The following is a 26,910-nucleotide window of genomic DNA, read 5'->3' on the forward strand; positions in this document are numbered from 1 at the left end:
GTGTGTCATCGCACACACGATAATGATGTTAGCTGCAAATTTACCACTCAAAATCTTTGAAAGGAGGTTGTTCAGTCCACTGTGTTGATTGCAAACTGAAAAGTCTCAAACTGGGTTTTATGATAATGAGAAGCGTGCAAAGGACTCTTATTTTGCATTTAATGGCTACAAACATGACGTCATTATAAGTGTGTGCGATAATGATGTTAAAAAGATGAACAGGTGCAAGAAAAAAAAAAAAGTCATCATCCTCATCAATCTATGTAGAAGATGTGAAAATAAAGGTGCAGCATTGTTCTTGTGTGGTATGGTTATGTGCACTTTAGCATAATGATGCATCATTATGTTTACAATAGCATGCCACTAATGCTCCGCTGCTTGTGGTGAGAACTAGAGGGAAGTAAGTGACATGAGTCATATATGTCAAATCAAAGCTCTTGATGAGCTCTTTCTTACCATTCAATCTTATATAAATACTATACTTTTTTTTTACTCTTTGCATTTTGCTGTTGGGAACCAATGGGAACTACCACACAAGTGAATTCCTTCACATGTAACTGAAACACTTTCTGGTATGACAGGGCGCTTGTGCTGCGTTCACGTCTTATGGGCTAGATGGTAGAGACAGTTATGACTTGTAAGCCATCATCTGACAACTCAAGATGGCTGTATGATTGTAGTATGAGGGTTGAAAATAACGTGCATTGTCAATATACCGCCATATTCATTAAATCTGCCTTTGCAGACTTTAGGTAATGTGAGACATTCATGCTCGTTTGTCTTCTCAGGCACTTGGATGTTGGCATAAACACTATTTACAGGTGGCAAACTTGTAATTCTGGTAGTCATGGTACGGCATGGATGCTGCATAGCACCGCAGAAAACGAATGAACCTCATTAATTAATGTGGAAGCGTTAGAAGATCTCTGGCATACTTGCTCCTGACTGACCAAATCGCCACCTGTGGCCAAATCGGGGCTCCACAGGAGGGAAGAAAAAAGACGATAGTTAGAGAGAGAATTAAGCATCACTGGGTATATGGAGATAAGCCGAGGTGTGAGACTGACACAGAGCCGCAGTAGATCGAGAGGCACAGAGGAGGTGAGCATGAAGATTAGAAGGTAAGGGGGAGGGCTGGTAGTGGCAGAGGGGGAGCTTGCAGTTACAGCAGCCCATAATTGTTCTTCATGCCCGGGTCACCAGCGAGCCACTGCCTGGTCTGGTCCCAGGAGGCTTGGAGACGTGTGTGTGTGTGTGTGTGTGTGTGTGTGTGTGTGTGTGCGTATACAGGAGTGATATATACCATTTGAAAACAGGAACAGGTTAGTGATTGAAAGACCAGGAACGAGACAGTGAATTTGGATTTTGTGTATGTTCGCATGCGCGTATTCTGCTTCACAGCTCCGTAAATGAAATGCATATCTTCTCACCTGTTTGCTGTCCATATGTGTATGCATGCATGTATCCATCCGGTGAGCGCATGTGTGGAACAGAGAGTTTAAACATGTGCCCGCATGAATGTGTGTGTCCTCGTTTCCAGTCCAGCTGAGGTCAAAGGCCACGCTTGAAGGACCACAACGGCATTTCAGACTCAACGCCGCTCTTGAAAAATGTTTAATTCAACCAGCCTTACTTGTTCCCTTGAGACTGGTGTGTGAAGGAGTGAGAGGAGGAGGAAGGAAAAACGAGACTGGAAAATACAGTGAAATACTGTTTCTTTTCGTTGGACACACGACTTCGTCTAGTCCCTTCTCCATCCTTCCATCCTCCACGCTTTGAATTTTTTTGACCGATGGTGCAATTGCATATTTGTGTGGTCTACATTATATTAAACAAGGTTAGCTTGTTGTTTTCAGTCGCCGACTTCACAAGTTTTGCTGACACTAAAAAAAGACACTAATGATATAATCATTATATCATTATAATCATCATAGTGCAGGTTTACACTTGTGGTAATAACGCATTTGATGAGTGACGTCTGACTGTAGCTGTAAGAGAAACCTAGGACGCTATGTTTTTTAGGCTAAAACATAAGTCTAATTAATTTATATTAGGCTAACCCAACAGGAATTATTTGGTCTATGGGCATAATTTCAGGTTCAGGATGAATACACAGACTCTCTTCCCTTACTAACCATCACAGTTTACCCATGTTGTCAGCTGCATCAGGTCCAAACAACACATAGATGGCACCTTCAAAATAAATTCTATTGCTTATCTTATATTCTTTATTTAGGTTGTATATTTTCATCAGACTCTGCTATACACCCTGGAAGAGTTACATTAAAAAAGTACCAGACAGCATCAGTGAAATACATTACCATTGCTATATTGTAGAATAAAAGCATTAATACTACATCTCTTCCACTCCCAGCTGCTCACTTCACTGTAGTAGTTCACCCTTTTTCCTCTTTGTGTCACATAAGCCAGCACTCTCTCTCTCTCTCTCTCTCTTTGAAGGACACTGGTCAAATTAATTCAATAAAGAAGCCTCTATGACAGTTTGCTTTGATATGATCCTCAGAGAGAATGTGTCTGCACGTATAGGGGAGCCGGCGTGTTTGTGAATATGCCTGTGTGTGTGTGTGTGTGTGTGTGTGTATTTGCATCATGGGAGCCTCTGCAGAATCCCTGTGTTGCAGTGTGCCTGCTGTGATAAGCAGATGATGAAAGTCTGAGACTATGTGTGTGAGTGTGTGTGTGTGTGTGTCTGTGTGTGCCTGTGTTTGTTACCTGAGCCGGTTGTGTGTTGGTGGATGAGGGGAGAGGGTTGGAGACCATTGGTCCAAAGATGTCCAGTTCATCGCTGATTGGTGCAGCGCCGCCCGAGCTCTTCCCACCACCCTCCGGAGCATCTGAGAGAGAGGGGGGAGAGAGAAATGAAATATGTGGCGCAATCAAAGTCACCCAAGCAAACAGGTCAAGTGATAAAGGCCATTCAACTGATTTAACAGCTATAAATTTCATATTTCATGCATATTTAATTTTTTCCTAATTATACCCATAAACGCTGACTCCGAATACTAAAAACTTGGCTTATACAACACGTGGCACAGGTGACATATTTCAAAGTCCAAAACAATATTTAACCTGCTGATGAGGACCATGTCAACTAGTCACAAGCTTCTCCGGAGCTACAGAATGGACCTTGTGGTAAGGTTGTTTCTCAACATTTAACCACAGTCAGGACATTTACTTGACTTGACTCTGGTAAATTAAAAACAATGTCAGACCAGCATGCATATATTCATGATTTGAAAGAATAAGAATTCATGAACAGACTTAAAGACAGATTAATAGACAGAAGACAGAAAAACAGCAAAAGTGGAGGCATTAACAGAATTAGGAAATATTCAGCGTCGCTTCTACATACATATGAATGGGTTTTTGGAAGATTTATCCATTCACTCACAATTCCAAAAATCCCCCGCACACCTCCATTTATAATCACCATGCTTGTTAACTGGAAAATCCTCGAGAAAATTGTGATGACTGCACTCTTTTAGTAGTAGTGGCAAATGACTTCATTTATGCTTCTCCCTCTGCTCTTCAAAACTTACTTATTAAGCCAGTGTCTCATTACACGTATATTTGACACTGTCACACAGCCGGTTTAGGCATATTCTGTCTACCACAGAGCCAAAAATGCTTCAAGAATATGAACCAGGCCATGGAAATTATTTTACATTATAAGAATATTACTTTTCAGATTTAACTTCTTAAAATGAATACATCTTTTTCACAGCAGACATTTTGAGATATAGTGGCAGAAAGGGCTCCGGTGTAATGTGATAATTAATGATGGCTGCATTCCATTGCGTGCCAGTTTTCAGGGTCCTGGTATTGTACATGTTGATTCTGGCATGGCATACTGATGCACTACATGGAACAAAGCCATCATTATTGTTAGTGTGTTTCTCGCTGTGACAAGTCAGAATGTCTGCTGTGAAAGGGTCTATTGTATCATGCTGGCCTAATGACATAGTTTAGAAGGACACAAAAATGGAACAGAGCCATCATTGGAGTAATTAGTGAGAACTGCTTTGCCACATTGCACTGGAATGGTCAAATTAAAGTGTAGTGAGCAGTGACGTAGTGTGCAGAGCCGGGCTGGCTGTGTCTTTATGCTAAGCTAAGCTAAGCTCATCCAAATTGCATCCAGCAGCATACCAACATCCAGCATCATACTAAACACTGAGACATGAGATTGACATTGTTCTTTTCGTCTCACTCTCATTAAGTAACTGGCACAGTAACAGCCTCGTTTGATAGTTACTTCCAACGAAGACACATTCGATCTTTAGCAGCCAGAGTCAAATGTAAGTGTTTTCATTCTGATGGGTGTATTGTCTCTTGTTCAGCTCAAACACATTAGCCAAATCGGAAAGATGTCTGATCTTTACGCTGTTTAAACTAACGCATCAATATGCAAGACCCTTGTTGTCCAGAGAGACCTGTTCACTGTGGTGCTGGTGCTCCCAGTACACGATGTACAGTCCCCGGAGAGACAGCAGGCAAGTGAGAAGGACAGTGATGGAGCGGCAGAAAGGGGGAGGAGAGGGAGTGTGGGAAAGGGAAGAGAGAGTGAGAAGTGTGTGTGTGTGTGTGCGAGCAAGTGAGCAGCGGAGGTCATTTATATAACCAGTGATGAAACATCCATAATTTAGCCCTTTCTAAGTGTGAACAAGATGGAGCTCCTTTAGCCAGACAGCAGAGTACAAGAAAAACCATTTACTGTGAGAATGCCACAAAGACCACTCCACATCCTCTTAAACAACTCATTAAAACTCATTTTCAAAGAATGACTTTGATTGTGACGTCTTCCATCCTTATATGTAATCTGTTGACTGTTGCCCGCTATTCATCTTGCTTTCATGTCATTTATGAGCTCGGCTTTTATTTTGATAGCGAAATCACTTTGTAAATGGCTGCAAAAAGTGCTTGAAGAATAAATCCTTTTATGACTATGAGTATTAGGAGATGACATGAATGACAGGTGTGAGTCACATGGTTACATATTGAAATAAAACAGAGAAAAATAGGATTTCATGTGCATCAATTACCCTCCTACCACTCTAATCCCCCCTCTCTCACCAAAGAATCATTCACCCATTGCTATGGAAATGAGCCGCGGGGAGAAAAGGGCCCATCATCACCGCCATGTCGGGCAATGTGCCCACCATCCTTTATTACGGGATGGAGCCACTTCTCGAGAGCACTCTCGACTTCACCATGGAAACAGACCAATAGTTCAGGCTGGGGGTGTGTTTTATAATCACCCCGAATCCCTCTGCCCCCAGCACGTTCACACACATACACACCAATAGATACACACATACATACAGAGCTCTCCAGTATCTTCAATGAATACAGCGACCTCATTCAGCGGTGGGGGGCTGTCACAGTAAGGTCTTGGCCTTGGTGATATATCTGACTTGATTAGGCCCTGCACTAATGCAATATTCTAATTTGATTTCACACATGTAAAATGTTCTATGATTATGTTGTCCCAATGGTCAAAATGCTTAAAATTCACTGGATCGTGGTCTTTAAAGTGTTGGTACAGCCATAAACAAAAAGTATGCTAATTTAACCCACTTTTTCCAAAAACACAAGTCACAACTAGGGCATGAAAGGAAGCTTGCCCTGCTCCCTGGCGAGTGAGTCTAGAAAAAGGAATTGGAGCCCTGTTGGTGACCGCGGTCATTAGCTACTGGTAGACAGAGTCATTATAGATAGGACATTGTGGGAAATGGACACAAAATGACCTTCTACAGTTACAGTATGGTGGTTTACAGGTGATAAAGACAGTAAGACCCCACCTCCTGCGGGGTACCTGAATGTGCAATGATATCAAATGGTGAGCAGATGATGTAATAGTTGTGTAATATGGTGCTGGCAAGTTGATGCACAAACACATTCTCATGGATTGAACAGCCTGCCTTTCAAACAATCATGTAACCAGAGGGACATTTCCATGCACACAAACATCAGCCAACAGACAGAAACAGTGAACACTTACTTTGTTTACATGGTTCAAGTTTGCTAAAGCTTAACTCAAGTATTTTTACGTATTTTGGGTTTGAAATGACGGGGAGATGGTCCTGTAGATTGACTCAGCAGGCACCTGTGAAATGGGATGTAGTGGCTGCAACATAATCCTTTGGGGCAACTGCACCTGATCAAAGTACGTCCACTAAAAATGCTTGTTTTGGCCACCGACAGGTTCAGATTGTCATTTCAAGTGTCTGGCAACATTACAGAAAGGGATTCATACAGAGACAAACAAAAGATTCTTTTGTTTAACCAGAAGCAGCTGTTCTATTGTTTGGTTCAAAGCCACCAAACTTCATTAACAAAACACTTGAACTAACACTTAAGAACCCAAAGTCCGTTTTGGCCGCCACTGGCTGAGGCAATCTATTGGATTACTTCTGGAACTTTCTGTGCCAACAAGTCATTTTGAAAATAAAAAATATGTACAAAAAAGATTATTGAATTATTGAAGTTACTCTTTCAAGTTGAATTATGGCAAAATGTACAGTAGCCCCTGTAGTAATCAACTGCACTACGGTCCCAGACTGCCAGGGGCCCAAAATTACACAATCATATCAACTGATTTCAGCAGCTGGACTGATCTGCACCACTACAGTGTAATTAACAATTTGTTCATTTCTGCATTATTCCCTAATCTTGTAGCTTTGAGGGGTCCTGTATCAAATTCTAGTTCTAATAATTTCTGTGAATTAGTGTATGTTGTGTTCAATTGGTGCATAAACATTTTTACTAGAGGTAAAGCCAAAGGGACCAAAACAGGGACTGTCATCCTGCCAGTGAACTCATGCTGCTGGAATAGAGGAGACAACATGCAGGGAAGAATCCTGTTTATTCTCTCTCGATGTGTCAGTTCAGCATGTCACGACCATTACGCTTAAGAAACACAGAGTTGGAAGTGAAGGGGGAATGTGGAGACGACCAAAACAGAAACAAACAGACGATGGTGCTCCATCAGTAAAAGGTTCTGGAATTGATTCAGTGGCTCCTGAAGAGATCTATTTATTTATTCATCATGGGACGGCAAAGCAATCCAACAAAACCAGAAAAAATACATACTAGAATTACCACCTCACGGTTGTATTCCTCCACTAACCATTCAAGAGGCAGTTTACATGCACGTCTGTCATATATGCAGTGAAAGCTGTGAAGAAATGTTTCTAGGGGACATTGTTTGCTGTAAAGATTGTGAAGCCTACTGAGGCAAATATTTGATTTGTGATATAAGGATATATAAATAAAACTGATACACTCTCAAGCTTTGTTTATTTTGTTAGTTAATTGAGAGAAACAAGGAATAAAGACTAATTCCTTGTATGTGTTCACATGCCTGGCCAATAAAGCTGCTCCTGATAGAACACTAAGTTCTAGACATGGCAGCAGTCGATGCTTCAAATATGGATGCTGCTACGAAGAAGCTACAAATCCTAAAAGGTGGATGTTTCACACACATCTTAAACCCAGCAGCACAGATGATCACAGCACAGCTCAGAGGAAATATGGTCACAATCTCCCCTTCTGTTCCCGAGTTATGGCGTTGAAAAATGGTTCTTGCAGAACATTATGATGTCACAGTGAAGTTGTTAAAATGCCATGACTTCATCACTTTATCCTATAGGCCATTAGTGTGAAATTTTGTCAGAACTAGCGTATGGATTATGGAGCTATAGCCAAATAGGTGTTTTGTGAGGTCACAGTGACCATCAAATTCAGTCAGCTCATCCCAAGCGGACGTTTGAGCTAAATTTGAGGAAATTCCCTTAAAGCGTTCCTGAGATATCGCTTTCATTGAGAATGGGTCAGGCTAACAGATGGACAGACAGATGGACGGATGCACGGACAACCCAAAAATATAATGTCTCCGCTTATAGCGAACGCTGTTGTGTAAAAATAGAAATGTGTGTTTTTATGTTGCTGTGGTCAAAGGAAGCCTTCCTTCCTAGAAATTGAATAAGTCAATTTGCGCCAATTTGTTTGGCTGGAAAGTGAATTTGTGTTGAAAATGCTTGTCTGGACGCAATATTGTTTTTACTTTCATTCCAGCACAGCCTGCTAAACTAAATTACAGTGAACAGGAGGAATTGACAGAACCACACACACAGAGGCAAAGGCAGAAAGTGGCTCTCTGACAGCTGCAGAGTACGGTAACCAGAGACAGGGAGGGATGGACGGAGGAACGGGGGGGGGGATTTGTGAGTGCTGAAGGCGAACCGCCACGTATTTGACTTATTGATTATGTGTGAAATCTCATCCACTTGACATAGCTGCAAGGTGTGTAGCATTGGCTATTTATAGCAGGGCGTCCACTCTCACTCTTCCATGCTGTGGTTGGGAATGTTTGATCAATGTTGTATCCACTGACGCTTTCTTCTGTCAGTGCAGGTTACCCTCAGCTAAGTCTGACACAGTACAGCCTCGCTCTGGGAAAACACACGGTGATTGCATATTACAAATTCATGGTGAAAAGCCTGAACCAGCCCTGACTTTTTCTACTCTGTTTTTACTGTTCAGGTCAACAAACATGGAGCAGAATCTCCTGGCGGGTTAACGGGCCAGGACACACATTGTGTACTCAAAATGTCACAGGTTTGAATCCAGCTTGTGACCTTTGTTGAATGTCACATCCTTGGTGCATTCGATCTTTCCAGCTATTCTGCTGTCCTTCAATTAGGCAGAAATACCATTAAAATGCATGCATTCTGGATGTAAAGGAAATGTGATCAGGTTGGAAATCTACATCTATGAACTGATAATAAACGGGCAATACAGATTCCTTTTTCAGGAGTTTTCAATCATTGTGGCTGAATAGACCTGTTGCCTGGTTGGAGTTGGGTGGGGCAACGTCTGGGGAGCATGCCGAGGTTACCCATCTCCACGTTTTGTTCAGATCATACAGATGACAGTAAATAGTCTAAACTAACTAGTTTAACAAAAGTCAAACAACCTCAGTCTGTGCTCATTGACACAAGCTGACACATTTGTGCCCCAGCCATGACAACGCACAGAGCTGACTGTAAACAGGCAGACCTGAATAATATCAGCATATCCCATGTTTAATGGGAAAATGCTCCAATTGGAATAAGGCCTAATTCAGTTTACTCAAACAGAATATGCTGTTTAGATGACCCCTAACAAATCTGGATTATTGTCATATCCGGAATAATAATGGAATCTTTGTGTGCATGTAAACATAGTCAATGTCCTTCAAAATTGGATGGAACATAAGGATTTGGAAGGTCAAAGGTAAAAGAGATTGAACTTTACACAAACCAAAAGGAGGCGACGACACATTTGTGGCCATAAGGAAATACGTCTTACCATGTTCTTCACTGAAATAAAGGGCAAGCAAAATTTGTACTTTTTTTAAACTTCTTTTTACTTTTGCTTTAAATTTTAAAGCCACAAACATTAATTAAGTCTAATTATTTCCCTCTCCTAAAACCACCTTTCAGCTCCATTCTGTAGCTCTGTAGTTCTTATATAGGCTTTACTCACTATCCGATTTTCAGGTTGCTGCTTTTGAGATGGCAAGTGCACACTGCCACGCTTTAATTACCCGTTCCAATTATCTTCCTGTTAGATTAAGGACTGAACCACTAAAGAAATGTTCCAAGAATTTCCATAACTTAATCATTGCACTTGATTTTTCTGAATGCAATAAGTCTTTATCTACTCAAGTGAGTAATACGGGGTGTAAAATAGAATTATACAGTAATTCTAGCAAAGTCTTTCAGTTATAAAATGAACTGATGCTGCCCAAATTCCCCAAAGATCAAAATTCTTTACTTTCCCTGTGCCGACTGTATATTAAATAATAATGAGATATTCCAGTACACGACTGGGCTGTTGGATTTAACTAAAATCTGCTCACAGTTGTGTCGGACATGGCGGTCTGAAGGCACCAATGATGCATGAACTGCCAGATGGTATAATAAAGTCTCTGTGCATGATTCAGATAAAGTCTGACAGTACTGAACCTTTGCCCTTGTAATGTCACATATAACTGAACCTGCAATTCAACCTAAAAATGTTATTACATCACCCAACATAAATGACTTGATTTACATATCTGATATGTTAGACAGACCTCTGAATACAGTTTGACAGTTTGGGTTTTTATTTTGTAAGATGGTAGAAAGTTGGTTCTGCCTTACCCAGGCCCAGCAAGTCCACGGCCGGCTCTGTGCTTTCCTTGGGACTGGCTCTACACTCTGACTGCTGAGAAAGACAAAGAGAAAAGTAAAAAGTTAGTATGATATATCTAGTATGTCCAATTTGCCTGAGCAATGATGGGTGAACGGTTTATTTCAAATCCACAAAAAACTGACACAGACCTTTATTAAAAAGTAATATATTAGATAGACCATGTCACCGACGGGCCACATTGTATGATTGGGTCCCAACCTCAGCATAGCTAAAGAATAACTACTCATGTTCAATGCAGATTTGATGATTAGATGTTGTTAATTATTTCTTAATTATGCAGGTCATCGAGTATATCCTAATAGAGTTTTCTAAAGAGTTTGAGGGTTCTCTTGTTTAAAGGGACCCTGTGGAGTTTTTGACCACTATTGAAGCTATGGAGCATTGTTTTAAGGGCCTGTTTTGCTTGTATCTTGTGCTCTACTATCCTGCATATATGCACATGCATGGCATAACATTCTTGTTGAACACTTGGTGGCAGTTATGCAACTCATTATGCACTCACTCCTTTTAGCTCTGTTTTGGTCTCCACCAACTCCTGTCTGACTCTTTGGCTGCTTGAGTTCACCAGCTAGCTGCTAACTGTCTGTCACTGGATAGGAATCATATTGTGAGTTTTTGTAGAGAATTTCAGTGAAAACTGCTGGCTGTAGCTGGAGGTTGACAGGAACAGTGTAAAGGAACCCAAACAGCAAAGGGGCATGCCATGAAACCAAAACAGTGAGCTGAAAGAAGCTAAAATGCTCAGTGGAGCCAAAGTGAACCGCAGTGATGGTAATTCTCTGTGTGCCTGTTAATAGGAGTGACACCGTTCACATTATTGATGATTAGTCAAGCCAACAACAGCAGCTTCATAATATTAAAAAAAAACTTTTCTAGAGATAAGGCAGCACGACGTTCTTCATTCTGCATTTAATGTGGTGTGCCAAGTTACAACTGGCAGGAAAACTGCTCAATTTTTATAGCACAAAACAGAAAGATGGCCCTATTTTTCCAGACCAAACAGAGGTCTTGCTTTCTGGCAGATTTCTCAGGTTTTTGCCAATGATAAACAGTAAAAAAGCATAACAGCACAGCTAAAATAATGCAGAGTATCCTCTTTAGATGTTTTCTTAAAGTAAATTAATAAGCTGACAGCCAACAGCAATATTAATAATTGCCTAATCTGTCAAGTCATAGAGTAATTTAACCAAGTATTTGCTGGTTAAACCTTTTAACTGTTTGTCAGCAGCATTGGCAATATTGTCTCTGATAAGCAATCAGGCTAAGTGAGTTTTTAAATTGAAAGCAAATTAAAGCTGGAAAAAAAGGGGACAGGGGGGAGGAATAGGAGGGATGAAAGAACTAAATAAAAGACAGGTAGAGGGAAGGAGGAAGAGGGAGAGAGTAAAAGTCAAAGGGTAGGAGAATGAGACAGGAGAATGAAGAGGGGACAGTGGTGCTAGATAGAGATAGACTGAGACTAGAGAGAAAAAATGTGGTGAGGGAGTATAAAAGGTTAACACGTTGGCCATCAGAGATCTACAACGCTAGTAACAAACCCAATTTCCCCCCAACAAAAGATCGATGGACCACATTAAATTCAATGTCGTTCCAATCCAAGGAAATGAAAACAATTACCGTGTCCACGCCTAATCAGGAATGCATTGGTTGCGAATTGATGTGTGTTAGGACTGCAGCTAAGCTTGAACTGTGGTTGTATGAATCACAGCAGGAAGGTCGTGTGTGTACAGCAAGGTTGGTTGGTGCTACAGTATGTATTCATGTTGACAGTGGTGCAGTGGCACAGGAGCCCTTGGTATCCCAAAGAATGCAGTGACAAACCAACAATTATTTCCTTCAGAGTCACTTGGGTGAAGACACTGACCATTTATAGCAAATGGTTATATTCAGAGTTGGCGGAAAAAAAGGCTATTATTTGAGGAAATCAAAAATTTTGCTGGGGGAGCAAATCTTGTTGACAAGTACATGGACATTAGATCCTAGTGGTGTAAAGTCAAGATCAATGCCAACAGCCTGAGACATGAGGAGGAGACTGGGGGTGATGGAGGAAGCTGAGTGGTCAGTGATAAAATGTTCACTTTTACTAGTGTTTCACTAGTCAGCTGGACGGCCAGGCAGTGACGCCTAAATGATGCAGCTGATTCCACTCTGCTAATAAAAGTATGACTTCAGTTCTGCTTGAACTAATGCAAAACTCTAGTAGCAGCATTTATTCATTTAAAGGCTTATCAGAGCAAATGGGACATTTTAGGGTTTGCCTTTCCCTGCCTCCTTAAATGGTGGCTGTTAAACCAACGATAAATTCTTTAGCACTGCTTTTGAAGCCAGGTCACATGATTATCTTTTATATTGTACAACAATTATTGTATTTAACAACTGTTTTGATCAAATTTAGTAGGGATGCTCCAATCTATGATTTTCTCTCCCCATCCATGTATAACTATCCAATACTCATCTTTTTTCATCAAATTAAAATATGTGGACCTCACTGAGTGCATCTCTAAGAATGATTCTTACGTATAATATAGGAAACGGTGAATATTATAAAAACATGAAAAAAGTGTATCTAATGTGGTTGTCAAGCGTTAGCACCAGTACAGATATGGCAAATGAGATTGGCGCATCCTTAATCATAGATTTTGGGTAAACAATACTATATTTGAAATGTTGTACACCTAAAAATCTTCGGCACAAAATATCATAATATCATCATTATCAGTGCAAGCACAATGCTCAAACAAAAACAAGAAGTGCACGCATCATCATCATCCAAACTCATATTGGCCAAACAATAATACTCCTCAGAAAAGTCCAGAGATCTCAATTAAGAGAGTTTTCAGAGAGAGAGCAACAAGAAAAGCATTTCATGGTATGCCTGTCCATTTGATTTCAGACATTTCAGACCATGCACAGTGTAACAAAAATGAGATTACATAGCCTTTCAGTGCTTCATCCCACACAGCTGCTGTGAGACAGAGAAAAGAGAAATAAGAAAATCCTAAATGGCACTCTGCATGAAAAGCTTAAATTCCCAGCTGTATGTTCAGAGGGATTTGAACAGACATGCTGCCAATATTCTTTTGAAACACTGACAGACAAGTTGGGTTTTCCAGTACTTGTCTGGGATGACACCTAGTGACGCAGCTGAAAGACGGCTAGTGACAGTCTGTGATTGGGTGTCAGGACTAGTTATGTTCGTAGAGAGAGGCAGTGGAATTGGAGAGGGGAGGGGGGGCAGCAGTCGATGGCCACCCGAACCCCCCCCCCCCCCCCCCCCCCCCCCCCCCCAACAGGTGAATAGAGTCTTCAGTGAGGAAGATGATGCAGGTTTGAATGAAAACCAGTGAGCAAAACAAACTCTCTGATGACTGCTGTCACATCAGATTGCTGTCAAATACACAGCAGACAAAGCAATCAGCTGGCAGCTGTCACACTGAACGTCTGAGTGGGGGCAGAGTCTGCTGGAAGTTTGTCCCTCATGTACTCAACAGCTTCTGCTGAAGCCAAGACACAATATGTGCCAGTAAACAACTGTTGAGTCTTCTTTTACCATCCAAGGCTCACAGCAGTGATTCCTTTAGTACAACAATGCAAATATGAATCAGTTCCAGCTGTGGCTACTTTGATGGTCAATGAAACTCAACACTCTGTGTCTCACATGAGAAGTCTACCAGGAACGATTAGCCCACCAGGGTGGACTATGGCCTTTATACTGCTGGACTACTCACTAGCTTTGACCCAAACAGCATTGCCTTATGTGTGTGTGTGTGTGTGTGTGTGTGTGTGTGTGTGTGTGTGAATAATAAGCAAATTATTGTAAAACACTATAATACAGTCCATTTAACATTTATATAACACTTTCAGCACATGACATTTCAAATTAAAAACCTTTCAACAGCTCAAAGTGCATGATCCCAAGGTCAATGATGAACTGTGAAGCTAAAATAAGCACAATGTTTCTGTTAAAAAGACAAAGTAAGCAGTGGTGAGTCTGAACTGACTAAATTATTGTGCTGATTGAACTGGTGCTGTGGAATGTACATTATGCTGTATTTACAACGTGCATTACTAATTTGTGACTTCATTTGTACTATTTTATTTTATTTCTAATTAATACCTTCTCCTATTTTACACTTATTTCTAGCAACAGTGAGGAATCTTTGAGTCCCATTTACCTTTTGTTTAACCATACAAGTTTATGAGGCTACTCGGTCACTCCAGTTTCCAGAAGAAGTTTTGAGCAAAAGATTTAACGCCTAATGTTACAAAAATGTAATCATCATATCGTCTTATTCCTCACTCAAATAATTTTCATATTTATGTCACGGCCAGCATGGAAACAAACACCAAGGGACCCATGAGGCAAAGAATTAATCAAGATAAGGAAGCTTGCTGCCAGAAATGTTAATACTATATATAAATATTCATGAGGTACATGAAACTGGACCTAAGATCTCTCGGGTACCTGTGGCATCTTAATTACATCAAAGCACGAGATAATGCTATTATAAAAAGTGCTTGATGAGATGATAAGCAGCAAGTTGAGAGCAGGCAGCAGCTTGTGTACATTGTACTCTGCATGATGCCTATATTATGTGGGCAGTAGAGACTTGCATCTCAAAAGGAAAACAGCATACTGGACATGCACGCAGAGGCATGACATTTAGCTTTTGTTGATCTCTACCATCTTCAGCACCTGCACAACAGCAGGCCAAACAATGTGGAGAAAAGAAAAAAGGAGGCTACTGTCAAGGCAGCTGAACGACAACACAATAATGAGCAAATAATGTGGTGTTCATGGTGAAATCTAAAGGGCAGGTTCCTAAAAGGAATTTCCCTGAGCTCAGTCTGAATCTAAGGATCATTTTCGATAGATATCTACAATGCACATGGCATGAAGCAGAAACTTCAATCCAAACTATTAGCATATATTAACATATCAGTCAAATCTGTACAAGTGCAGTGGTTAAATTTTGAAATAGATAGTGAATATAAGATTTCTGAATCACAGAACACTCACGTATCACCCTGACACCACTGCATGTAGCACATAGTAAAAAAGAACAGATCTATTGGAGTCTGAAACTGGTCCAAAATGAATCTGCAACGCTTTTCACTCTAAGGGAAGAGAATGTATTACCTTGCTTTTATTAACTTCCAACTTCTTCAGAAATACAGCTCAAATTTCCATCTATCACTTATGACGCACAAAATAGACAAACTAAACGTACTACACCCATACATACATACATACAAGAGCACAGCCAGAAGCTCAATTCTTAATTCTAGATCTGCTGTTAAGGGGTGAGCATGCATTTTCTGCCATAGGCACAGGGTTCTGCCATGGTGGTCTAAAGGCCTCCATACATCTGTGAGATCTGTCTAATAAGGTAGGTCAAACTGTATTTCAGTTATATCAGTTTTGAGACAAGCCAGATGGTGAGAAATTGGTCCTAAATTTTTGACACTGACACTTTTGACATAGACCGCCTTTTGTGGTGAAATCTCTCCAGCAGACATCTGCGTGCTTGTCTCAAAGTGTCATCAAGGAAAACCACTTTGGATTTCTCTCAAAGACGTCAACTCTCATTTGAGACAGCCAAAAATTGCACAGCGTAGGGGCCTTAAGATGTGCAGCATCTGTCACAAAGTCCCTGGTGTGGGGACCTTTGTTACATAATATGCCCTTCTCTATCACCGCATGTCTTTCTTTGTGGTACACTATCATGTAAAGGGAAAATGCTGTAAAAACTCTAGAAAAAAACTCAATCAAAATCAGTGAAAACTGGCGTAAAACAGCAGCCATCAGCAGCTTCAGCCCCAAAATATTTGTAGTGACTTTCAAAAACCAATATCATTTGAACTCTGGGGAGCAGTGCGTTTGCTAACAACCACTGCACAAATGAAACCTGGAAACCATAAAACTTACCGACAGACATCTGATAAAACCCACCTGCCGCTCCCGTCCTTTACAGAGACTGTACTCAAAAGGTTTATGCAACACCACAACCCTCTGTCCTCCTTTACATGTACGAGAGGCAGATGAAACAAACGTCTTATCCTCTGCAGAGAGGCAGCGCGAGGTGATGGAACAAACAAAGAGCAAACCCCACTAAAAGAGTGAGAGGGAAAACAAATAGCGTGGAAGGAGACGAGCTGGAGACGAGGGCTGCAAATTGGTTAGCGGCAAGAGAGAGAGAGAGAGAGAGAGACGGAGAAATACAGAGGACAAAATACAAGAGGGACAGGAAGCAGAGGACGAATAGGAGAACAAGGAAGAATAAACATGAGGATGATTGAGGGAGGCATAAAACAGACAGCAGTCGACGGGGCAGCTAACAAGCATGTGTGTGGCAGCAGCACTGTAGTAATACTATAGCAGCAGCAGTGGCCAATTCTAAGCTTTATTTACCTCTATAATGAAGAGTGAACCAGGCCTTTATTAGTAATCACATGAACTGATATCACTCAGATGCTCCACATATAAAACAAACAGTTTTCTGCTCCACCACTGTTGTTAGTCTCAAACTAGAGCTGATAATCTTCACTTTCTGCACGCTGTTCAAAAACAAATTGTTTTTAACGAGCAAAGACAATAGGAGACCTTTACTGTGAAATCAGTAGTTTTACTGTGTTGATAGTCACATCAACAGTTGGCTGATGTTACCGATATTAGCTTCTCCATTTCATTGTTTTTTAAAATATAAACTCAACCTTTCCTCCATTTCAACCTTTTCATCCATTATTTCTTTATTCATTTCATTAATTCAATTTGAAGTAACTTTCAGTGCTCTCAATTCCACTACTCCTGATGTTGAGAAACCAACCGGGAGAGGGAGGGATTATGTCCTTTAAGCTGCTGAAAGGATTTTAATGAGTAAAATCTGTGCAGGAGGTGTTGCATTGATAGTAGCTCAACACAGAACAAAAAAACAGCAAAGTAGAAGCGATTAGAACTGATTAGTGAATGAGAATAGTACGACAAAATGATCTCAACTCAAGATACACTTACTTGCTTTCTTCACCAGCTTCCGGTTGATTCTGAGACAAGTTTTGGTCTAATCTCCATAAGAGCTAGGTGGGATTTGAGTCATGTTGTCACATTGTACTTATTCGCTAATTCATTCTTACCACTTCTACTTTGCTGTTTATTCATTCTGTGCTTAGCTACCTCCGGCATTGATGTTTCACATTGAAAGCTTTCCAGGAGCTCTAAGGGAATAATCTCAAGGAGAAGAAAGGACGTTCATGCTTAAATGAGAACAGTATTTCTGTTATTAAAAAAAACAACTAATAGCAACAATGCAGACAGTATGATGAGACTACATCATAGTACTGGTGGAATCAGTTCTAGCAGAAGTTAAGTGTTACTAGCAGCAGTGCGGTAGTACTGTAGTACATCCGTAGTTGTGGTAGCGCTGCAGGGTGTGGATGGTCTTCTTGTAGCTGACAGCTGCCTTATTAACACTATAAAAGAGAATAATAAAACTGCCACAGGGTGGATGAGCCCATGATGCCAAAGACAGACAGCTGCAGTGGAGGTAAGAAAAGGAGAAAGAGAGGGAGAACAAGAGAGTTCACCGAGGAGGAAAAGGGGGATAAGGAGGTCAGTCTGGGAGGGAAAAGAGGGAGGAAAAAAAAGGAAAGCGTGGAGAAAGGAGAGCAGAGGGCAATCACGAGGAGAGTGTGTGTGGAGCGAGGGAGACCGAAAGATGAAGAGGAAGGGAAGCAGGGAAGGTGGAGAGGAAGAGGAGGTGGATGTTGATGAGGAGGACGGGCTAAAATAAAAGATAAATGACAGAAGGAGACAAAGACAGAGAGACGGACCAGGAGGGAGGAGAGAGAGATGGCAGGATGACTCATGACAAAGAAAGATGAGAAACAAAGGATGAACTGAGGAGATGACAAGAGGAGAAAGATAAGGAGGCCGAGCGAGGAGAAGAGGAGACAAGTGGGCAGAAGGCCAGTGTGTGTGTGTGTGTGTGTGTGTGTGTGTGTGTGTGTGTGTAGTGTGCTTGAGGTGTACATGCATGGAGTGAGGAGAAGTGTGTTGAAAATGCATTATCAATACAGACTGAGATATCCATATCATAAAGTCAGCAGCACCCCAGTTCTACCCGGAAACACAGAGCAGAGTGTGTGTGTGTGTGTCTGTCTGTCTGTGTGGCACCGCAGTAAGTCAGAGGCTGTTAAGTGTGCCGGGCTGCTGCAGTTCTGCACCATTCAACACGATCTGTCACTCAGCTGGTGGCACGGACACACACAGACACACACACACACACACACACACACACACACAATCTAAAAGGTTTTGTCACAGAGAGGAGATTTTAAGCTGCCACACGCAGGCATCTCTTCCACCCAGTTACATTTATCTGACAGACATGGAGAACCTATTGCATTTTAACAAACAAACACACACACACACACACATTTAAACTGATACAGAGAGAAAAGTAAATGCATAAACACAAACAGATACAATGACATTGTGCACAGTCTACATATAAAAAGAAACTACAAACACAAATTCAAGTAATGCATACAACCAACTCTCACACATTGGTACCAAACACACACACACACACACACACTCTTTTTACAAATATTTCCACCCACAGAGACACAAACAAAACACACACACACACACTTGAGTGTTTGAGGAAGGTCACGGTGTGGTCTGGCGGCTGAAGCGTGACGGTGCTGCTCAGGGAAAGAATACCTAATCAAATCAAAACACTGGCAACGAACACACACACACACACCGACACACACACCAACACGCACACTCACCAGTTTAAATAGGGTATTCTGTGTGTTCAGAAGTGAATCTTATTTGTCACTAAACAGGAGAGACTTCAGAGCATCAAGAATCTTGTTAGGCTGTGTTTTGGAGAAAGTGGCAGCCAGCTTCAGGTTAGAGTTTGTTTGCTTTAGGGAACACACGCACACACACGCACACACACACAGAGCTGTTTCGATACAAGGAACACACACCCAGCGTGTCTTCAGGAACACACTTGACGAACTGGATTTGACACACACACACACACACACACACTCAGACACAGGCTCTCACACACATGGATTTAGGGAACACACACAGTTGGATTTGGGAAAGGCATGTGCAATGCGTGTGATTAGCATCCTGGTACTAACACAGAACACTGCGCTGGCGATCTACTGGGGACCTTCAGCTGTCAGAGTTCTTACCTTTTAGAGATCAAAAGTGTGTTTGCGTGACTGTGCAGGTGTGTTCTAGTTTAGTCAGGTCGTCTCTTCCCACTCAAGCCCTGCTCCAACTGTGGGTGAGTGGGACTGGACCTCATGTTGCTGCTGTGAAACCTGCCTCCACCACTGGCAACTAATTGGATTTAAGGTTGTTTTGCATAAGGTGTCCTGACTTTACTGCACTGGTGAACACAGGACTGTGAGTGTGTGAGTGTGTGTGTGTGTGTATGTGTGTGCAGTACGTGTGCGATGGAAAAAGCTGTCTAAGCGTGTGCACAGTATGTCTGCATGTGACTCACTGTGTGTGTGTGTGTGTTAGCAATCGCCCGATATTTCTTTGTAAGATAGTTGGTGTGTTGTCTGTTTTTGCATCTCATAGTTGGATGTGTGAATTGACAGCCAGCTGAAGCAGCTTGAGATCGTGGGTGATATCATGTTGGAGTGTGGATGAGACTGGTACGGTACTGGAAGGAAGGAGAACTTCATTTGCACAAAGTCCCTCTGTGCTTAGCATTTGAACCTCCTGACTACTTAGGATAAGTCAGCGGTGAGGGCACCAGCTTTGGTGGAAGGCTATGGCAACAGTGTGTCCATAACCTGCATGGCCAAACAGAGCACATTCAAACTCTACACAGAAAGGCCATTGCCAGGTTACAGTCAGGTGTGTGTGTGTTTCAGATAAAAATGTATATTAGTTTAGTTAAGTCACTTCATTTTGTTTGACAGTGACACAACAGGCCGACTCCCCTCAGTAAATCCAGTGGTCTTTTCCAGACTCCAGCTACCTGTTCTCTCCACGGCAGAGCTGCTGATCATTTAGATGCTGTCTTCAAACACTCTTTACTGTGTGGGTTTACCTTGAGGAGCAGCTAAGACCTCAGATAACACAGTGATATCTCTTTACAAACAGCTAGGGGGAGGTTTAGATGGTTGACCGCTGGCATTAATCCTGGAACTCATTCACCCTGATAGCAGCACAGAAGACAGCCAACTCAAAGTAACATTAACGGTGCATCCAGAGCACTTAATAAAGTTACGTTAGCTACCTTTCAGCAAATGCCGTGCTGCTTCTTGCATGTTTTCATGTTTGATCCAGCTGTTTTGTTGCTGCGTCTTTCCCGGTGGATTGGAGATGAATTTAGTCTGTTTCTTTCAAGAGCTGGCAGAGACAGAAGTGACTCGTTTAGGTGAGAGGTTTCTCATTAAAAGTAACCTTAAAATACCAAGTGGCTAAATCAGCTCCTACACAGGAGACATCTTGGACAGCGGAGGAAATATTTTACTGATCAGGAGTGTGTGATTCCGCAAAAAAAAACCTTCACATTATTTGTCTGTTCATCTGTCTTTCACATTATTAAGTTTTTATTTTTTATATATCAAAAAATATATACTTTTAATCATAATTCTCTACCTTTAATTTAGTTTTTGTCATATTTTGTCATGAAAAAAAGGCTATCATTGAATTGTATTTTTTGTAAAATGAACACTGCTTGAGTAATACACTCTTAAAAGATTCACCTCCCAAGTCCGGGTGTGGTTTTCCCATTGCTGTGGGTTTGTGTGTCAATATGTCTACAAAGACACTGATCCAAAGTGGCTCATCTGCTCTCATCACAAATGAGCCACGATAGAACAAAATAAGAAGACAACCAAAGTCAATTTTTGAGGCAGACAGATGAAGTGGCGGTGCAGGAAACATGACATGTGACTGCTGCTCTTTTTAAACACGGCCTATTAATCGATGCACATCATGTTGCTGCCAGTTGGTGTTCTCTGTCTATTTGGGTTTGTCAGGTCTAATCATCCTCCCTCTGAATGTCTATGGGCCTATTTCAGATCTGGTGAAAGTTTGCAGAACCCAGAGGGCTTCTTCTGTGCAGCATTTTAGCTAAAGTCTAATTAAAGGAAGTGGTGTCCCCAGCTTCCTACTTATAAGATCAGTTCATTGATGGCTTACTATTACTCACTATGACCTACAGTACATAAGTGACGCAATTCTTAATTGACGCCCATATCAAAATATTATTTGATCCATACCTGACTGAATACAATTCAGGTTGTAAATGTCCTGTAGCTTCCCAACACTGGGTATAACAAATACAAACGTCACACAGTTGGATGATATAGACAGATTTTTATGGCCATTATTCAAATAATAAAGGGCACTTTCATCTATAAGACACTTTGTGTTGGGGAGGAGGTCACTCCGGTAACACTGAGACGTTGGGCTCAGGTTGGACCGCATTCTACTTTCAAACTATTTTTAGGGTCTGTTCAAAAATAAGCCAAACTAAATTAAAACTAACAAACTAAATGGAAAGTCTCTGCATAAATAAGGAGTGAAAACACTATCAGCCAGCAGCTTCTGCTCTTCAATGCCCTCAGTAACATTTTATACCGATACCGTCTTCGCCTGGCTTTGTTTCACTGCCTGTCTTCATGCATCTCTACACCATTCGTTTTGCTGAAAGTATTCCTCTCAAGCAGAATAATGCTTGAACTTCATTCATCCAGCAAAAGTAATATTTCCTTCACCTCCGTGCTCCACATGAATATGACTGAATATTTACACCCACTTGTTTAACTACCCACTTATACAGTAGCCAATTGAGCAGTTGAGGATGAAGCTCTCGGTTCCCTTTGACAGAGGTATTACTAATTCAAGGTCACTTATCACATTTTCAACCACAAGGCTTTCTTACTTGTAAAACATAGATGTGCCATAAAATGATAAAAACCCAGGGCTGTAGTGTTATATTAAACCGCTTACCGATTTAATTTAGAGACATTCATAGAAATTTGTAAAATGATAGTAAATTGCAAGGCAGTAAGAAAATTATAACACCCTCCATTTTATTTGTGTCAAATTTGGCAATTATCACTTCTTTATTTCTGGAGCTTCTGCCAATGGAAAGGTTTACAGGAAATGTGTTATTACTGCACTCGTACTATGATGTTTTAATGTGTTTATGGTAATCACACCATGCACTTAGCCTACTTCTAAACCTCTGAATCACTGCCCACAACTCTGATCTTTTCATTAATTGCTGCTGTTTTTGATGGTTGATCTCGTGATTAGAAAAACAGCAGAGCCAATCAGAGCTTTGCAGCTGGGTACCGAGCAAAACCTCTGAGTTACGTTAATTAGACTGATTGACAAGTTGACTTAACTTTGGGACAAACCTGAACACTAGCTGGGCAAACCACACAAGAAGACGGTTTCCACCAACTTGTCCAGAATTTTAGTCTTTGAAAGACGCTGTTACCTCACCAATCCTTATATTGTCCAGTATAGATGACCCTGCACATTCCACAAGAATACTGTCACTGTACCAAAACAAACATGGACGACAAATAGCTGCGTGCACTGTTCATATGCAGTGCACCAGGGACTGTATAGCCTTCGGAGGATATTGGAGGTGAGTGGACTTCGGTGACTTGTTCCCCTCAATATGTAGTGATAGCTGTCAAAATAAACAGGTTATGGAGTCTCTCCTGCGCACATAACAGCAGGGCCGTGACACACGTCTATAGCTGGCAATAAATCTGTTGTATGATATATTTTACAAAGCCCACAGTTCTATAAATGCCAAGTAGATCAGCAAACATGGTTACCTCTGTCTGGAGAGGTAAGCAGGGACATAACTGTCTCGGTGGCACATAGGCTCTGCTGCATCACCGTGGGGGAGATGTGTTTGTGTGTGCACAAGATGGGGGGAGGAGCGTGTTGGTGTGTGTATTTGTGCATCTGGGAGAGGTTGGATTTGTGCGTTTATGATTTTGTCTGTCTTGTGTGTTTTCTTGGAAACAGGCTTGATTCTCTTCCTCCAGCGGTGCAAATCCAGCTTATTGATTAGCCACCTTGTGGCTACGCTATTGATCCTTTGACTGCTAGACCTCAGAGTGCATCTCTTTCTATGTGTGTGGTGTGTGTGTGTGTGTGTGTGTGTGTGTGTGTGTGTGTGTGTGTGTGTGTGTGTGTGTGTGTGTGTGTGTGTGTGTGTCACGTTATTAGTCACAGAATGGTGCTCCTTTGACTGCCCTTCACACCATCCGCTCAAACTAACTCCAATCGACCACAGATATGCTGTGTGTGTGTGTGTGTGTGTGTGTGTGTGTGTGTGTGTACGTGTGTGTGTGTGTGTGTGTCACATCCAATCATGGAAACCTTTGAGAGCCCAACTCAGTCCAGATGTACAGAGCACCTAGCGATAACACACTCCCCAAATCCCTGCACTGAATGAACAAAGATACACACATGCACATCTACACACACACACACACACACACTCTTTCATTTCTATCTCCAACAAAGGCAAGTGCCAGTGTTTTCCATGAAGGAAAGCAGCCTCTTGTTCTCTTTGATTATTTATTCATGGGCTGAAAGAAAAAGACAACATGCGCCAGCAGTCCGACGGGACGACAGTGATTTAGTGTTTGTAGAGAGAGCGATAGACATGTGGAGAGTTAGACAGAAAGAGAAGAGGAGAGGGATGGAGGGAGGGACAAATGAAGGAGAGGTGGAGATGAATGGAGGTCAGGAGAGACTGAAGACAACTAGAGAGTAATGGAGTCACTTGTGCCAAAGAAGGATGGTGTGTTTTTGTAGCGAGTGTTGTCCTGTCTTTTCACATGTGTACTTTATAAATAAATCTTCTCATCTTAAGACCTGGCATGTGGCAGGTGTTATCTGAAAAGAAATTGTCTGCCACCAACAGTGGTGGCCTCCACTCTGGCTGGGATGACCGTCATGGAACTGCTGTATAGTATATTACCATTAGGAAATCCAGTCAATGGTGGATCAAGTGCACAAGTCTCCCCTGAGGTACGATACTCCGGAACAGAAATTTCAAAATAAAACTGCAGACCAAAATATTAAAGGACGAATTATGCAAAATACACTTTTCAATGTCTTTTCGAAAGAAATATGTGTCTCCTGTGTGTCTAGGGGCCCTCAAACTATGAAAAAAGACCATCGTCTCTCTTTCTCTATTGTGCCAACTTTAAGTAAATGTGTGTGAAGGATTTAGATTTGGCGCCGCTTGGGGCATTGCCCATTCAGCAGGCTGACGGTCCACTGAAAACCTGAATCTACCTCTCTGTCCGCTGTTGTTAGCTGCAAAAACCCAACAACAGTCTTCATGTCCTCCCACCACAGCCCTTCAGGACGACAGTGATAAGAGCAGTATGCACACTATGAGAACAATAATGTGTTTTTTGCGCATTACGACATGTAAACAAATGTCCCCAAATCCAAGTATGAACTATAAAAACTCTCCAATAGTTTAACCCACATTGTATTTGTTGACTGATGCATTGATTGAGGTGTGTGGTAGCTTCTGTAATTTTCTCAATTCCCTGGATGAACAGGAAAGAGACAGTTTGACAGAGATTGTTTGATAGGGCTGCAAAAAATAACTAACCATGCCCCTTACCACCACACACATGCAATCCTAATCTTTTCCATTCCATTCAAACCCTAAAAAAGAGCAGCCAAATGGCCTAATTTTAGAGGATTTCTACAACTTTCTATCCATGTGAGGACACAAGCACATAAAACACAAACACACTCCGACGCCATCTTCCAATCAGTGCTGCAGTCTAATTGGTGCCTACAGGCCTTTGATTTAAAGTGTGGAGAAGGGGACAAAGTTGAGCTTTGGCAACCCCAATCAAGCAAAATAAAAATGGTTCATTTGAAGACAGAGAAAAAAAAGACAACTACTTGATATTCTAGTGTGTCTGCCAGGCTGAATGTCGTGAGTGAGTGCTTACATTAATATCTACACCTGTATTCAGCTTTATCCATATTATCTATAGGTTTGCCCGAACCATCCCTATGTGCATTTTAAATTTTAAATCAGACGATCATCTCTGATATGGAGATTTCTCTATAACCTCAGATGGTGAATATGTTATAACCATTTAATTTAAGATGGCTGAGCAGAGAAGTCAGTGCTCCTAGTTAATTTTTCATTTAAATGCCCAACATATCCCAGAGCTCCACTTGTCAATTAATACATACATCACCCCTGCCTGTCCTTCCAATGAAAACACAAAAAGTATTTATTTAGTCTGTGAGGAGAGAATTTCTGAGGCTTTTGAAGGTCAAAATTCTGTTGAACAGGTTTTCCTGACAAGCAAAAACAACAGGACATGAAGAAGGGCACACATGAGAAAACGAGTATTGGCACTAAATATTACCGCCCTAGCACAAAAGCATCAGTTTCAGCTTTCAAAAGGACACTAGATAAACAGAAGACTGTTTCACTGCATTTAGAGGCCATATGCTCTGCTGGACCTCATTCAAACATCTTGTGCGATGCCAAAAATCATTTGAGATGATTCTTGTGGGCTCGCTGGCTTCAATATGGGTGACTAATCCCGTTTCCTCGGCAGCGTGCTCATTACTAGTAATTTACAACAACACATGAAAGAAGCATGTTTTAAATGAAGAAGATGAGTAATCCTTTTGAATAGATTTATATGCAAAAGGTCACAAAATGTTGATATCAAACATATCTGCAAAACATCGACTGACAATGTTCTTCATTTGTTTTCCCTACAGTTTCTGCTTGTCCCAACTACAGCAGGATCGGTTTGTTGCATATTGGTTATGTTTAGGCAACGGAAAAGCACATGGTGAAGTAGGCAAAAGAGTCTTGGATAAATACTGAAATTGTCCATTCCTACAGGACAGGAATTGTACTACAGCCAAACAAAAGCAGCAAAAACACGACAGCAACACTGGCAACAGGAAGTAAGACAGTATGATCAGTGCAGCTCGTCAGGTCACAGCTCCATGTGAGGACACTGCTATATATTAGAGAAGTGTTTTCTGTAGCTGCTGATAAATATATTTTGAATTTTATTGACGTTACTTTTTACATTTAGACACTTCACATTTTTTGTAAGTAATTTAATTGGATTACTTTTCATATTTCATGGATTGATATTTACCCTTTTTACACATTGAAATCACTATTTTGTCACAGTGTCCTCTGTGTTCAGCTGAATGTTTGCCTAATCATATTCTTATTGTTTAATGTCTTTGAATACACCATCTCCTGGTTGTTGATTGTATACTATTTTGTCTTGATACAGTGTAGCATCACTTATTGTCATTGCACCATTGGTTTTTACCTTTATGCCTTCCACTTTGGCCGTGCTGCCCCGATAGATTTGAGGGGCAAAGTGGCCTCGCCATAAAAATGACTTAATTCCAGACCTGTCTCCATTACTCAGTCTAAATATTGATTCAGTCATATCTCACCTTTGCCTCAAGAGATCGTGTGATGTGTCTGTCTTTGTCTTTCTAGAGCTGTGACTCCCCTTGTCTTTGTTAAGATAAACAAATGAAACTTGTGATAAGGGACTGACATGCTGTGGTTTCAATTACTATCAGAGTAGACCGACACG

The 26,910-nt window shown here is 41.3% G+C and overlaps 1 protein-coding gene across 1 annotated transcript in view; it reads right to left on the minus strand.

Annotated features, from left to right (window-relative positions):
- Positions 1-26,910, minus strand: part of LOC139210938 (stromal membrane-associated protein 1-like) — a 93,321-nt gene that overhangs the window by 19,262 nt on the left and 47,149 nt on the right. The window contains exons 7-8 of the mRNA XM_070841151.1: positions 10,209-10,272; positions 2,734-2,855 (exon numbers count right to left, since the gene is read on the minus strand). Of these exons, the coding sequence (XP_070697252.1) occupies positions 2,734-2,855; positions 10,209-10,272 (186 nt within the window). The remainder of the gene's footprint in view (positions 1-2,733; positions 2,856-10,208; positions 10,273-26,910) is intronic.

This window comes from Pempheris klunzingeri, chromosome 12, assembly GCF_042242105.1.
Source record: "Pempheris klunzingeri isolate RE-2024b chromosome 12, fPemKlu1.hap1, whole genome shotgun sequence".
Taxonomy (NCBI): Eukaryota; Metazoa; Chordata; class Actinopteri; order Acropomatiformes; family Pempheridae; genus Pempheris; species Pempheris klunzingeri.